The sequence below is a fragment of the Talpa occidentalis genome, unplaced genomic scaffold (genome assembly GCF_014898055.3).
Source record: "Talpa occidentalis isolate TD23 unplaced genomic scaffold, MPIMG_talOcc4v2.1 talOcc4.11, whole genome shotgun sequence".
Classification (NCBI taxonomy): Eukaryota; Metazoa; Chordata; class Mammalia; order Eulipotyphla; family Talpidae; genus Talpa; species Talpa occidentalis.
Window position 1 is genome coordinate 51,890,294 of NW_023601104.1, and position 16,357 is coordinate 51,906,650.

The 16,357-nt window shown below is 54.1% G+C and overlaps 1 protein-coding gene across 1 annotated transcript; it reads right to left on the reverse strand.

Moving 5' to 3' along the window:
• Positions 1 to 11,725: 11,725 nt before the first annotated feature.
• NKX2-1 (NK2 homeobox 1) lies at positions 11,726 to 14,560 on the reverse strand. Its single transcript, XM_037501951.2, has 3 exons — positions 14,484 to 14,560; positions 13,405 to 13,790; positions 11,726 to 12,468 (listed from the first exon to the last, which is right to left on the reverse strand). Exons 1-3 carry the CDS (start codon positions 14,558 to 14,560, stop codon positions 11,726 to 11,728), a joined length of 1,206 nt encoding a protein of 401 aa, XP_037357848.1.
• Positions 14,561 to 16,357: the final 1,797 nt, after the last annotated feature.

A 16,357-nucleotide genomic window follows, 5' to 3' on the forward strand; every position in this document is an offset into this window, starting at 1 on the left:
TTCTCTGTCACCAGCCCCTGGTAAAATCTATTAGAGAATGGACAGAGCCTTATCTACAGCAGTTGCCGCAAAGGTTAAGGACAAGTACAAATAAGGGGGACCCAGTTTTGTTTTCCGTGTGAAATATCGGGAGACGCTAACCCCAAACGAGTGATGGGATTCGATCCGTGGCTTCGCATTCATTTGAATGCTAGAAAGAAATAAACACGCACATTAAGACTTTTGAAGACCCCGTTTCTGAATTTAGGAAAGATGAAACAAATTCTCCCCCTGAAGCTGGAGATCTTTGCCTCCGAAATGATCGAGCACGATTAACGCGGAAGGGAGGGCGAACTCGCTGGTGGAAGAGGCAGGACCCCGGCGTCTGGACTGGCGGGACCCACGCGGTGCCGTGGCGCCTGGTCCTCCCCGGGAAAAGCCCCGACGGTGGAGCTGCCGCTGTGTGGGGGCTCGGGGTGCAGGCGGCCTCGCCCCGCCGGGGCGGAGCGCTAGGCGCCCACCGTGGGAAGCCCGGGAGGCCACCCCCTCGGACCTCGCCGCCGCCCCGGGGCCCGTGGGGAGGGAGCCCGGCCTCCCGGCCGAGAGCGTCACAAACGTGCACTTCGGTGGTCACCAACCCAATAAGATCCTCCCGACTCAGCTAATGTCATGCTGGGGTGTTCCAAGGGTTAATGTGCTGCGGCTAAAACACATCACAGTGGGGGGTGGGGGTGAGAGACCCTTAAAAACAAAAAAGAAAAAAAAAAGAAAGAAAAAAAGAAAGGGAAAAAAAAAAAAGGAAGGTCCCTCGAAGAAGCCCCCAAGCGGACTGGGCGGGGCTGGGATGGGGTGGGGGTTAGCGGCGTCCGGACGCCGCCAGTTGCACGGCGGGAAGATTCCCTTCTCCCCTCCGCGCGGCGGAGCCCGGGGGGTCGCGCCGGCCCCAGCCTCCTCCGGCGCCTCGGCCGCGGGGCTCCGAGCTGAGACAGTCCGCGGACCCCCGGCAGCGCGGGAAGGGCCCGGGGGCGGTCGCCCGGCCCAGGGTCGGGACCGCTGGGGAGGCGCCGCCCGCCCCCTGGAGGACGTTGCTCGGCTGTGCCGCCCTCCCAGGCCGCCTGCTGTTAGGGATGGATGCCCGGGGCCCCAGGGCGAGGGCTGCGGGGCGGCCGGGCGCCGCGCCCCGCCGGACTCGCCCAGCCTGTCCCCAAAGCAGCTGGGGGCTCCCTCCACGTGGCGCTCCTTCGAGGACGCGCTCGCAGGGACGAAAGGGGGCGCTGTTCAAAAGCCAGGGCCGGGAAAGACCCAGAGGCTCCCTCTTTTTGAAAGTCCTCTTTCCATTTTCAGGGAGTACTTGTGCGAAAGAAAGGATTTTTGTCTCTTCCCACAAGCCACTATTTCTTCTTCCGGGAGCTTCGTCCTCTGCTCCCCGATTGCCCCGAATTTGCCCCTCCCCAGGGTGCAGAGCCCAGAGCTGGGCAATCTGGAGGAGCAGGCTGGAGTTTGGAAGGCGAACTTCAGTCTCCGGTCCCTCAGCTCCGCAGCCCTTTGATTTGCGCTGGCAAGAAAGCAGCTATTCTTAAGGTCTGGCAGGAGGTACAGAAGGGGTTGCTAAATTTGCCTCTCAATTCACAGACAGACCACTATATATACACACCGGCTTCCTCCGCAAGCCGTTCTGTGCGTTGTCAGGCCAGGGGGCATGCCTGGGTCGAGGCTGTATTCCTTCCTTCCCATCTCCTGACATTAATTGAATTTCTGTGCACTGCTGCTTCTCTTTGCTTCTGTCATTTTTTTTCTCCCTAGTCCTCTGATAGACTGACCTTGGCGGTTCTCTGGTCTTCTAACCCTCCCACTGGCCTCCCACATGGGCCCTACTGGCTCGCATTCTTTGTGGCCCAGCACATCCACTTTATCTGCTTTTCCCTCTAGTATTGACATTAGGAAAATGACACAGAATTGTCTGTGAAGTTAGACTGCAGCTATGAGGCTGGAATTGGAGAAAGCAAATAAAATGTAACAATTGAAATGAAGAAATGGAAAATGAGGAGACAAATGAAAAGTAGGTAATAAGGTGACATCAGGTTATAACGACAAGAATAAAATACTCCTGCAGTTGATCTTTGATTCCTAATGAGTGTCTTCCACATCTGCTTTGGGGAACAGGGAGAGGACTCCTTGAGGAAGGCAGGCTAAGGTGTCTTCTCCCTCACTGCGACTGCTTCTGAGGACATGGACCAGCATCCTGAACCCGTGTAACTCTGGCTCCCAGAAGGTGGGGTGGAATCAGCGCAAATCAACAGCCACTTGGGAAATGGTGCTGTAGTCACCATATCTCCATGGGACTCTCAGATAACTGAAACTTCTTGCTCAGGGAGCCCGCTCTGGCTTTCTGTTACTCTGGGGACACATTTCTTGGTACCCTCTCTACCAAATCTAGCTTAGACTGGGGTCCTGTCTTCAGGGAGGTGAACTCATACCCTTCAACCTAGCAGTTTGGGTCCCCTTGGTCCCAGCCTTTCCCTCACCTCCTGTCAGTTGTAGGAGTTCTCTCTGCTGCTTTGCAGAAATAGGGAGCCTGGAGGCTCGCCATTGTGAGAGGCCTGACCTTCCCCTTCCTCCCAAGGTGGGTTAGTGCCTTGGGACCACTCTTGCTTATCCACAGAATGGGTTTAGTGGGGGGGGGGATATTTAGAGAGTTTATAGCTGGGGTGACTGTGTGAAGAATGTTTTTAGCTCGTTGGTGTCCCTATAATTTAACACCTGTTAAAAACAACACCGTGGCTTTTAGAATGAGTTTCATAGAAAATTGGGCAAGCCAGTGGGAACTGTGCTGATCCCTGCCCCCCTTTTATTGGTTCGGCTGATACCTTCCCAGGACCGAAAATGTTTTTCCAGAACGTCTAAAATCATACCGCCTATCTAGGGGGCACCAACTGGAGTTGAGGGATATTAATGAAATATCCCTTTTTGAAATAAAAATGGAATCGGCAATAAGCACGTACTATTATTAGACTATGTTTCCGCCAACTAGAAAGTTCGTTAAATGCTGGTACCTGGGCAAAGACGGAATCCCTCTTTTCCTTAGGAAAACGAATCAGGGAAATACCAGTATTTTGTGTAGTTGTTCGAGGAAATGTGTATTAAAAGATCCCTTCAGGGTAGGGTTTGGATCTTCGTCATGGTCCCAATGAACTAATAGCTATATATTTTAGAGTCAAAATTCATGAGACTATTCTCATCTGCACACCGGACTTCCAGGTGTGGTATCCAGGAGTTGGGGAGTCCGCAGGTGGCGCGGAGCCGCGGAGATTCCGGGCGCCGAAGGAGTGAGGCAGTGGGCTGGGCTTTAGAGCCAAGGCCTAGGGTGGGCGGGGTGAGGCCTTGGACGTGGGTTGAGGAGAGGGAGTTGGGGGTGCCGCCGGCAGGAAGCGGAAGGTATGGACTGCTGCTTGCTAATCTTGGTCCTAGAAACCAAACTTTCTTCGACGAGAGACCAGATTTTAAGTGCCCACACTTCTAGCTGAGATCCCTGACATCCAATTTGAAACCGCGGGACCGCGACGGTCCCTCGGGTCTTGGGCGGTGCAGCAGCGAGGCGGGGAGCTGGGTTTTGGTCGTCTCAGCTCTTTGCCTCGGCTCCGCGGACGCCCTGCGAGCCCCAGCCACACCGGGGGAAGGCTAACCGGCCCCTGCAGGCGAATTTTAGACCCGGGAACTTCCGGCGGTCCTTCCTTTAAAAACAAACTTGGTTCTGCATTAAATCTCTTACCCGTGTACTCTTCACTAAATGACTTAATGAGCACCGAGGGGAAGCACAAACAAGGTCTTTCACCTTTTTTTGTGCCCCCCCCCACAATGGAGTCTCGATTTTCTAAGCAATTAGGTTATATATTCAACAGGAATATTTGATTTAAAATACATCGAGACTAAAGACTGACGCCTAAGGTCTGAGGCTAGAAGAAAATATTTAGTGCTTGCCTGCAGATTCTGTCACCCATCATCTGCTCGGAAAGCGCTCTGTATCTTTCAGCGTGTCCGGCTCTTATGATTGCAAATGGCCCTGTTTTCAAATGGAAATAAGACTTGCAAACTGATTATGTGTATTGAATCGGAATCACTCCCTAGATCCTCTTGTTTAAAATGTATTGAAAAAAGGATGATGGCTGCAGACCTCTGTAACCAGCTCGCTCTCTTTTCCCGGAGGTCGATCTATTTTGCAACTTTTTGCCATTTGAGCATGTTTCAGCAAGATAATTATGTTGCCATTGTGTCACTGGTCTACCGCTCAGAGGTGGTACACTATCTCCCAGCTCCCCTCCCCTCCCTACTAGCATGCCCCTTCTATACCATACACCACACGCTTGTCCACCTGCCCCAACACTTTGACCCAAGACCAGCTAGAACCAGGACACTCAGCTGCCAACAAACATTAGCAGAAGCCCGCACATTCCCCAGGCACAGTTGTGACTAGTTTCTTCTCGCCCCTCCTTTCCAGCCCCCTTTCTTCTTGCCTTACACAGAAAAATCACATACATCCAAACCCAGCTTCCACGGACACGCCACAAACAGAATCTAAGTATTTAGTCATGTTGAGAATTTTCAACGATTAATTTTGGTGTGGCATTGCTGTTAGAAAACAATTCACACAGGACAGTTAATGTCAACTGTTACGTATGCATGTTATATGCTTCCATAGCTCTCAAAGATTCTCTCCTTATATCCATCCAATGTTACTTTATGACTCTGGGTGGGTTGACTTTTGATAAATATTTCCAAAGGTTTCTCTGCCATTTGATTTCAGTATGAAGCCAATAGGAGTGTAGACCCTCTCTAAACTTTACCTGCTGTGTGAGTTGAGTTGGGGGTATGACACTTCATAGCACAACCAAAGTTTACTATACCCAGCCCCTTCGCCTTAGCAGTCTTGCCAGAGAGCTGTAATCAACACTTCAGGTAATATTGCAGGTCAATTGGTAGTAATGAACTAGCTACACATTCCACCTGCCTTGACTAGAGGTGGAGATATATGCTCTGTGCTCGCCTTTGAGGCAAGGGTTCCGATTTTTTCTGAAGCACACTCAGGAAAAAGAAGAAGCTATCACTGCCCAGTTCAACACCCACCCCCTTCAGTCCCCACCCAAGCCTTGCAGACCTCAAGGCACCATTGAGTGGCCAGGCGGGGGAAGAGGTTTAATCCTCTGCGGCTTCAGTCTCCTCTGAAAAAGCTTGTCACTGCAAGTTTGTTTAAAAACCTGGCGCTCTGGTGGGCATCTTACAGGGACCCTAACTGTACAGGGCTAGCTCTATAGGCAGGCAAAGCTAGATTAGATAAACCATTGACCTAGTCTCCTGGGTTACAGCAGAGTGAACAACCAGCTCAGAAGAACCAGCCCTCTGTCCTCTTCGTGTCATTACGGTAATTCCTAGGTTTACATCTGCGCGCGCACTCAGCCGCATGTGTATCGGGAGATCAGGTAAATCGGTAGCACGCGGCCCAAATAAACCCTTGTTTTCCTAGAGCTTTGGACACCTTCCTGCGGCGGCCCTGGGAGAGAAAATACCAGGAAAGCTGAAGGACATACTGTTCTGGGGGGCGTTTCTACAAAATGACTCCCAAGGAATAGCGACAAGGGAAGGGTATCCAAGGACACTTTTCATGACCTGACATCTTTGATTTTGTAGAAATGACATTATGAACAATCACCAGACCCCCTAAAAATTAAATGTTTAACACTCCACTAGCAACAGCCTATGGTTGACAATTCCACCTAGTGATCAATAGGTAATGGGGGTGGTGGGGTGGGAGGAGGAAAAGTTTGACTTCTTCTTGCTATGGACTGCATTCAGACTGGCCGCCTTTTTTGCACTACTCTATGAAGGAGTATGTATCCTTACAGGGTACACTTACAGCAAATAAGAAACAACATATCTAGTTGATTTTGTTAGATGGAAAATTGCGTTCATACTAACAGATTTTATCAGTGGATCATGTAGGTGTGGCAAATAACAACAATTTTGTTATAGATTACTTCAAGTGTCCCATGTACAACTTTATGCCTCAAACAACAAGTTCATTTTCTTTAAGAACAAATTTTGGTATTTCCACCAAACACAATTAGGTTCCCAGACTTTCATATGAAAACAAATTAACATTCCCATTAAAGTGGGCAAAGGCAAGGAAAGTTTTTGTTTACTTGATTTAAGGGAAACTTGGTTTTATGTGACTTTTAATTGAGGTAACGAAGGCATTCCACTTTCTTGCATTTAATAAGATCTGCAAGTTCTTCCAAGAGAATCTTATAGAAAATGATTTTCTTTTTGCACATCTCTAAAAAAATATGTTAGATACATGTGTGTATATCTTTCTATATATACATATACAGTCAGGCGTCTGTATGCAGCCACTTACACCTACATACAGAGTGGGCAGATGTGAATAGTATATTGAGGAAAGAGTCCTCTTTAAGAAGGCCTTTTGCATGCAATATTTATGTTTATTTCCATTTCAAGCAGAGCACTAACAGTACTCAATTTATATTGTGGTGTCCTGCAAATAACTAAAAAAGAAAGGATAATCAAGCAGATGAATGAATTTCCAAAATCTTGTTACAATTCATGAATAACAAAGATAATAAATGATTCAGAAGCAGAGACCAAATGGGAAACATTATCATGTAAGAAGCATGGGGCTTAGATTTAAGCCCTCCAAGTAGGACATTAGGTCACTATCAGAGAGAAATGCAGCCAGACACTTCATATATGAGTTCAGACGAGGCTGAAGCTGTGTTGTCACGTTGCTGAGTCTGCTTCTCCTGGTTTCTTTGTAAATCATTAAGGAAAGTTAAAAAACACAACTATCCAAGGGTAGAAGGGGTAGATACAGGCATATCCTTTCCTCCACTCCCGCCCATACTCAATTCTTCCAGCCTCCTGAGTGGACAAGCTCACCGGAGAGGGAGACTGGGGAAAATACTCTCCCGACAGAAGATGCTGGTCAAAAAGTCACTAGAAAGTTTTCTGTGCTCCAAGTTAAGGCAGGAGCCCAAATTGGGTCCCACAAAGGGTGACCTGAAGCTTCAGGAACACGCTTGCACAACTACAAACACACCAGCTAGGAAAAGAAAAGGGCCCGTGGAAAACTGTGTTCAGCATCTCCTAATAGGGTTCTGGCTGAGCAAGTAAAGCATTCCATCTCATCCCTCCCAATAGTCACATCTATCACTTTTCCTCCATTCTGAAAGAAAGCCGCATTTGAAACAAAACAAGCCAGCAAACCATGCCTAAGAACCATATCATTTCAGATTCACATTTCCCAACAGGCTTTCTAGTTCTCCGCAAATAATATCACCAGTTCACTCTGCTCTCTAGTTCTGGTAATTGGGGTGGGGGTGGGGTCCGGGCTTGTGGGCCGCGATGTCTAGGGAAACTGGAGACATTCGATCAGAATTCTAGGCTGCTTCTTACAACTCTCTGGTTTATAGAAAATGAATGTCTGCCTGGCTTGCTTTTCCTTCAGGAAAGGGGTGAGTCTTTATCAGCACGGTTCACATAGATCTGGGTCCCCCCACCCCCTTATCTTAAATTGACCCGCTTTTAAGATAAAGACATAATAGAGAAAGCATTGACCTTACCTGGTCCCTAATGAGTTGGAAGTCAGGAAACCCCGCTCTCATTTCCTTTTATCTCGGGTCGCCTGAGTAGAGACTCAAGCTACCTTTTGTGCACTCGCGCCTGGAGATAACCCCTCGCGGACACCCAGAGCCGGTGAGCGCGCTCAAAGAGCGCGCGGCCTCTGAAGTCTGAGATTCTTCTCTAGGGTCTCAAAATCCGAGACCTGGATGCAGACCTAGGCCAAACCCTGACTTGCAAGATTTCTGAAATCCCTGCGAAGGCTCACAAGCTGGTCCTCCCCTTCGAAAGGACCAGCTCTAAGCTGTGGGAAAAGATGACTCCTGCAAGGCCCTGGGACTGGAGCGCTGGCGGCCTCCCCCGCCTCCGGGAGTACGCGCTCAGAGCCTTTCTCCCGGAGTCAGCTCCCGCCTGCCTCTGATTTCACTCCCGGGGCCCCAAGATACTTCCCACCAGGCTGCCTCCTCTCCCAGAGCCGCTGCCCGGCTGCGGAGGCATTCCTGCCCCAAGGCCTTGAGGACTCCCAACTACACTCGCTTGGGTCTGGGTCGGGGGCGGCGGCAACCCAGGCGCTCTTCTTCCCTGCTCAGGGCATCTCTGTCCCGCTCTTCTCGCCTGACCCGCGCCCGGCCCCTGTCCCTGGCCTGGCCAGCTGAGAAGGCTGCTTTCCTTCCTCCCCGACCCACAGCTCCGGGTTCCCAGGCTGGGGCGGGGGTGGGGAGCCGCTTTGGGATGCTAAACATCAAACAAGCCAAGCCTGGGGTTTCAGGCCCCGAAGCCACTAGAGCCGCTCTCCAGGGCTCTCGAGAAAGTCCTCGTGTTTACAAGGCTGGGTGGGGGTGGGGAAGAGGAGGAAGGGGGGATGCCGTCTGCAAAATATCCCCCACTCTCCTTAGCCTTCGGGGCCTAGAGATAGGTGGGGTGCTTAGGCGGGGGGCGCTCAGCTTCTTCCGGATCCCAGGGCGAGAAGCGTTGCCCCCACACTGGGGAAGCTTCTTGGCTCTTCCAGGCGCCTCAGTGCCAGGGGCATCCTCAGCAGGCTGATTTCTCCTACTGAGAGGCAGAACCTACCCGGGCCAGAAAGGCTGGAGACCTTAGGGGAGGTCAATTGCGGGAGAAGACGACGATACACTTCTCAGAGGTTGACCAGCGGCGTGTGGGGTGGGAGGGTGTCCCCAGGCTGCAGTCCTTCGATGAACCCAGCGCGCACCTACTTCCCTCTCAAGACGTTCAGATTGTGTTCCAGGGACGCTTCCTGCGGCTGCAGTAACCGCTCTCCTAGGAGCAGGGAGCTGGTGGACCCCACTTAATTTATGGAGAGACGAGCTCAAGGCCATGTTTGTTTCGGTCCTATCGAAGACCCGGCTGAATTCACCTTTCCCTGGGACAAGTAAACAGACTTCAAACTAAGCCGGCTCTAGACAGCAGGGAGAAGAACATATCTGATAGAAACTCCGTCTAGTTTAGGGAACTCCAACCCACTAACATTGTGATTCTCAGGGGCCTACTCTAGCTTAGAATGGGTGGTTGGACAGCCACAGGCCATTATCAGGATAGCCGTCTCCACCCTGACTAGGCTTGTGCTGGGCAGGGAGCTGGCTGTGGCAACTTCCTACTCCCACTGACTTGGAAGTTCAGAGCTTAGAGCCAAACATTTCTCCTGCCAAGCTTTGGCCTGAGCTAGATGTCCTGGCCACGACTCACCCTATTCTCCAACCACTGCTGCCCATTCCAATACAAGTGTTCAAACTTTACAATTTGTTTTCCAACATGTGAGGCCTGCTGAGATTTTTGTACCGCCCCCCCCCTCCCCAGCACATTCTCTAGACACAACCAACCATCCTCTCAGAAACTCTGAGTCTCCTCTGGATATTGAAGACTCTTATCTCAGAGTCCATGAAGGAAGCCCACCTAGCATCCCAGTACTAAGGCACCACAAGAGGAGCATTGTGGAATATAACCTGTGTGGAGCAAGGCTCCAGGGCAGGTAATGTCCCTTACAAGTTTGGGGTGGGAATGAGACTTGAGAGGAGATGGTAAGGGTGGAGGGGAAGAAAGACCCAGACTGAAAAGAAAATGAGATGAAAAGAAAGGAGATGGAGAGAGGCAAGAAAGAAAAAAGGGAAAGTTGAAATTCTAATCGAGAAGTGAGTATACGCCAAATTTGAGTCAATCCCCCACAATCTCCCACAATCACTTTCAGAACTAGAGAAAAGTGTGGGGAGGGACATCATTTCCTAGGTATATTTCTCAGGAGTGACATAGAAGGGGCAACAGCCCACTTAGGGACTGTGATTTCTTTGCAACAACCACTATTTCCCCCTCTCCTCCCCATTACAAACCCGAGTTCTCCAACACACACATCTGGGCACCAAGAGACTAGGAAATTAGTGGTAGGAAGAAAGGGCAAAGGTACTTTTGGTTTTTGCTGGAGGGTGGGGAGAGGTGGAGAATTAGGAACAGGAGAAAGACTCATTATTGTCAAGATTTAGGAACCCAGAATGGAAATCTGTGGAACAAAGAGAGAAATCCCAGCTGCCAAAGTCCTGGCAGGGGTGTCCTCAAGCCAGCAGCTCAGCCCAACATCTCCGGAGGCTAAGAGGCCTTGAGAAACCAAGTATCTACCGCTGGTCACTCACTATGTAAAGATCCGTGTTTTAGAACAGAAACGAAACCTGGACTTCCCACTGTCCAAAACAGTCTCCCACTGGATCTTAGAATTCTAGTTGAGACAGGATACTGAACTGAAACAAAAATTTGAGGTTCAAATGTACAGAGACAATCCCTTTTCATTAAAAATGATAGCTCATTCAGGATTATTTTAAAATGGATGTCCTGGCCGACTGTTTCAAAAAGTTGACTCAGCTGTACGAGCCCACAGTAGATACTTCGGAGGTTTCCAAAAACAGAAGCCTGTCTCTGAAAAGGAGTCCCTTGGTTTCTTTCTCTTCCTCCCGTCTCTCCCTTTCCTTCCTGGTTGAAGTAGTTTAGCTTTTCTCCTTTCTATTGCTGAGACCCAGGCCTGCTCAAGGTTTGGTTCCACTCCATTCTGAGGCAGAACAGAACTCCTTCTTCCCATGGGACAAGGATTCTGGGCCCAGCCCCTTTGGTTAATTCAGGATCCTTTGAGCCCCCAAACAATTCAAATCCCATCAGGCTAGTGTTGAGCCATTCCCCCAACCAAAAAAAAAAAATTTTCACTTAAAGCCAAATTAAAACCAAACAAAAGGAGGATTTTTAATCAGAAAAAGAATCTTTTTAATTTGTATAATTTATTAGAAGCTTCTTAGGAACTATATTTAAGCCATATATCTACATAAGTTACAACAGAAAAAGACTGACGCTGCAAATACCAAACTGCCAAATAATATACACAGATTTATCAATGCCCATAAAAAATACCATGGGCTGGGGATGGGGACTGGGTTTTTGTGGTTTTTTTTTTTTTTTACAACAAATGTACAGATTACTAAAAACTAGGCGTTTAGTCCAACTTTTGACAGTGTTTTACAGCTACAAGTTCACATCAAACGTAAAACAACTTTAGCCAGGGCGGGTCCCCACTGAGCCCGGGCTGCCAGAGGGCACGGGGAGGGGGCATTTCCTTTGTGTCAGTGACAAAGAGTCTTTCCTCTCCCCAGCCCGGGACTCCCTTTCGAAAGAAATCCTGGTATTTACAAGCGAGTCCACCTTGCTGGCACGGCGTCCCCAGAATGAAGTTTTCGATCTTTAGAGTCCAAAGCCGATCTCTAGAGTCCAGAGCCTTGTCAGCGCAGAACCCTCTTCAAACTGTGCCCCGCCCCAGCGTGTGAAACCCATTTGAATCACCTAAAAGACACCCCCAAAGCAATGCTTGTTATGTCCTTCTCTATTTAAAGACTCCTTAAGGAATTGGTTGTTTTTATTTTCTCTTTTAAAAAATAAATCCCACAAATTTTAAAAAAGAAAAAAAGACGTCCAGCAGTTTGGCCTTTGTATTTTATCCCTTGGTCTAAACGGGGACAGGTTCTTAAGAAAAGTCGAAGCGCGTTGGAGCGGCGGGTGGTTGGTGGTGTGTGGTGGGCAGAAGGGGAGGCTGTGAGGCAGCGCGCTGGGCTAGGCCCGGCTCCGCGTCCTTTCACCAGGTCCGACCGTATAGCAAGGTGGAGCAGGACATGGTGCCATAGTCCGAGCCCGAGGAGTTCAGGTGGGACAGGCTGGAGACCTGGCCCTGCAGCGCCGCGGGGCTGGCGGCGTGGTGCGCCAGGTCCGGAGACTGGCCCGCGCTGCCCGGCTGGTGGCCCGGGTGTGCCCCCAGGCCAGGGCCTCCGCTACCCACAGAGATGGCGGCCGCGGCCGCCTGCGCGGCTTGCGCCTGCTGCTGCGCCTGCTGTTGCGCGTGGCCTTGGAGGCTGGCGGCGCCCGGCGCCTGAGCGCCCGCCTGGCAGGGTTTGCCGTCTTTCACCAGGACCGGCACCGCCACGCGGCGCGGCGACTGCTGCTGCGCCTGCTGCTGTTGCGGGCACCCCGCGCCCCCGCCGGCACCACCGCCGCCGCTGTCCTGCTGCAGTTGCTGCTGCGCCGCCTTGTCCTTGGCTTGACGCTTCATCTTGTAGCGGTGGTTCTGGAACCAGATCTTGACCTGCGTGGGCGTCAGGTGGATCATGCTGGCCAGGTGCTCGCGCTCAGGCGCCGACAGGTACTTCTGTTGCTTGAAGCGTCGCTCCAATTCGTACACCTGCGCCTGGGAGAAGAGCACCCGGCGCTTCCGGCGCGGCGCGCTCGGCAGCGGGGCCATGTTCTTGCTCACGTCCCCCAGCGAGCCCAGGCCGCCCATGCCGGTCATGTTCATGCCGCTCGCCGGGCCCATGAAGCGGGAGACTGTAAGCGACAAACCACAGCGTCGGCCGGGGCGGGCCGGGCCAGGCCACCGTTGCCTTCCTAGCCCTGGTCCGGCCCGGCCCGGCCCGCCCCGACGGCGCCCTCCTCACCTAGGCCACCTGCGCCCAGATAGGCCCGGTCGCGGGGCATCGCCAGCGCTTGTCCCGGGCCACGCCGTCGAGGACGTTACTGGAGAGTTCCCCGCCTCAACCCCGGCTACCTCCCAAAAAGCACAGTGAAGAAAGGCAGCTCCTGTTCTTTCGCGCCCAACCCGGGCCGGAGTCGCGGGGTTAGCTGGCGACACACAGGCGGCGAACTGGGCCCAGGCCAGGAGTTGGGGTCCGACGGTAGACCCCAATTTGGGGAGCTTAAGAGAGGGAGGTGTTCTCTTCCGAAAGCTAGCGCCTTCAGGCACGCTTGCTCGTGGCCCCTCTCTCCTGTCCGCCCCAGTGAAGGTACTTGCTCGGCCCATATGGAGCCCCCTCTGGAGTCGCGCGTCCCCCCACTTTCCTAGACTCGGCTGGAGAGCGGGACCGGCCCGGCGCCCGAGCGCGTCCCCGCAGGGCAGCCTCCCACCCGGCCAGGCCGCACCTCTCCGCGCCCTGCTGGCCCGGGCTCCCTCAGCTGTGGGGGACACCTCCCTCGGCGCTCCGAGGTCACCCGTGCGGAGCTGAGCTGCCAGACGGCGGCATCCGGGAGATGCCGAATGCCAGCACCTGCCCGCAGGAGCCCCGCGCTACCAAGTGCCTCTGGCTGGACCCCTCAGCCTGGCAGAGAGAAAAACCGCCAGCTCCCGCGCCGGACTCCCCGGAGCCTCTACCCAGTCGCCCACCCCGGTGCCCAGCGCGCAGCCGGCAGACGCCGCGCCTCCCGGGCGGCTCGCCCCGCGCCTCGCGCGCTCAGCCCGCGGCCCTGCGGTGGGGCGGCCTCACTTACTGGCGGGGAAGCGCGGGTCTGGGTTGGCGCCGTACCATCCCGGGCCGGAGGCGCTGTTCCGCATGGTGTCCTGGTACGGCGGCAGCTCGCTCATGTTGCCCAGGTTGCCGTTGCAGTAGCCCCCCACGGCGGAGTGCGAGAGCTGGGGCACCCCCGCCGCCGTCATGTGGTAGGCGGCGGTGACTGCGCCGTGGTGCCCCACGGCGTGCTGCTGCATGGCCGCGGCCGGCGCCGCCGCCTGGCCCTGCCTGTAAGCCGCCAGCGGAGCCCCGAGGCCGCCGCCCTCCATGCCCACTTTCTTGTAGCTTTCCTCCAGGGGACTCAAGATGTCAGACACTGAGAACGGAGTCGTGTGCTTTGGACTCATCGACATGATTCGGCGGCGGCTGGAGGAGGAAGGAAGAGGAGGAAAAAAAAGGGAGAGGGGGAAGGCGAAGCCTCGCTGCTTTTTTTTTCTCCCTTTGCCAAATATTCTGGTGTTACCTTAACGCCGATCTTGTTGGATGTACACGTAACCGAGTGGACCGAGTCCGCCTTAATTGGCTTGAGTGGAGGCTCGGGGGCTGCCTCGCGTTTGTTTTAGCCCGGCGCCAGGTTTTAGGCAGCCACCAGAGGCGGGGCGTAAGCGCTAAAGCAACAAGACAATAGAAGCCTACATCTTGCCCGAGATAATTAGCTTACATGCTGATGACAAGGTAAACACCTTTAAGTTTCACTTGTCAGGATTTTTAGGTCTCAAAGAGGGAGAGGAGAGAGAGAGGCAGAGAAGCGACCCGCAGCCTTGCTTTCCCCCCTCCCCCGGACACCCCCACCCCCCATATTTTGTGGGGTGCGGGCGGCGCGCGGGGGGAGGCGGTGGGGGGGAGGGAAAGGAGGAGGGAACCGACAGAAGGGAGGGCAAGAGGTGGGGTGGGGAGTAGCAGAGGCGGAGGGACGCCGGGGAGGAAGGAAGGTGAATGCTGCTTTGCCACCAACTTGCGGAGTTACAAAGTGGAAACCACTTTCCAGTTCAGTCGGGGTGACCCGGGCGGGGACCGGTCTTTGGAGGGGGGGGGCCGAGGGACGGGGTAGGGGTTCACCTGAGCCTGCCGGGGCTGCTTCTCCCTCCCGCCGCGGCCTCCCAGCCCCGCGCCTTCCCACCGCCTCCGGACCACATCGGGCTTCGCGGCGCCGAGCCCCAGTCGCCACCAAATGAGCGCGCGAGTCTGGGGACGAGCCCTGGGGCCGCGCCGTTGGTCTGCGTGTCTGTCAGTCTGTCTGCCGCTTCTGCCGCCGTCAGAGGGACACCTCTGCTCCCCGCCCCCTTTTCCCCTACCCGGGAGTGAATCCCGGCGGGCGGAGGGGGCGCTGAGCAGGGGGACGGCGGCCTCGGAGAGGCTGTCCCAGATCCCCGCGTTTCCTCCCCCAACTTAGGGTCTCTTCCTCCGCCGGCTACGGCCCCCCCTGCATCACGCCCCCAGCCCACCCCCAACCCCCACAACCGTCTCCCTTTCCCCACCCCCACCTCTGGCAGAGGTTAGGGCTCCACTGGCCGCTGGAGCAGGGAGGCTGGGGGTGGAGGGGCCGGACAGGAGGGGGCATCACTGAAGTTGCCCCACCTGGAACAAACCTGGTGTCCCCGACCCTCTCCCATCGCCCGGACGCGCGGGATTCCGGGCCTGGAGCTGACTTTCCGAGGACATCACAGCCCCAACACCCAAGCCCAAGGCCGCGCCGTTTTCCCCCTTGAGGCTTCAGGGAGGGAGCGAGTAGGGAGCGTCGTGAGCGCCCGCCCGCCTGTTGCCGACAGAACAGAGCCTGAACCCCGGTGGGACTAGCTGGCTGGGAGGGGGCGAGTCCCGACGCGCGCACAGCCCAGCGGGCGGGAGGCCGGGCTGAGGTCCGCCTCCGCCCGGAGCTCAGCCATGCAAAAGTGCACTTGCTTCCCCGGGAATAACCAAATATCTTTGTTTAAAGTGGCGGCGTAAATGGCCAGTCGCTTTGTGGCCACGCTGGATATTAGTAGATGAGGATCATTCTGCTTCAATTGGGCGCCTCTCATCCGGCGAGCAAGAAACTGCTTAGGAGGAAGTGAGTTTCCTGTCTGCGCGTTCCCAGGCTTCAAGTGTGAGCCCCGCGCCTTGAGGGTCCTTGGGCGCTTGGAGAGGGGAAGCTGTGGACGAGCTTCCCAGCGGGGCCGGAGGCGTCCCCCGCCGCGGCTGCGGCCAGGCCGGGGCTCCGGGCGGGTGGACGAAAAGAGCCGAGCTCTGCGCCGCGCACGTCCTCACACTCCCTCCGACTTTTCTCCTTGGATTTTTAAATGTTTTGGTTTTGTTTTTGGCTGTTGTTTTAATTGTGTTTTCTTTTTGATTCTTTTTCGTCTCCTCTGCGCACGGGCGACTGGGAGCGCAGAGTGCTCGGTGGCCTGGCAGGGGCCGCCAGAACGCCGTAGGGGGCGGTCGAGGAGGCTTCCCGAATTTGGATTTTGTTTTCACATTTCCTTTCCCCTCCTTGTAGAGAAGAGGCTCCCGGTAATGAGCAGGCACTTTTGAACTATTTGATTCTGCAGGATAGGCACCTTTTCATTAATGACAGGTGTAGTGCCGAAAGATGTTTTGTTTATCGACTTTTTATTTGAAAATCTCAGTCCTCTCCCTGAGGACTACTCTGCACTCCGTCATACACGTCAACTTCTATGACAGCACTAACTTCTCTCACCACCCTCCTTCCTAACCAGGGGAAGAGAAAACTCGGAGGAAACCCACCCCACCCCCCATCAAGGGCCCACATTTCTGCGCAACCCCTGGGCAGGCTCGGGGCAGCAACACTGCATTTGGCGCCGAGACGCGCTTGCGGGTTGTGCAGCGAAAGACCGGTGGGAAACCGGATTCCTTGTCCTTCCTTCCAGGTGACTTCTCTGGGGGGCGCTCACAGGAAGGATTCAGACCCCATCAGCTCCTGTTTGGTCAATGTA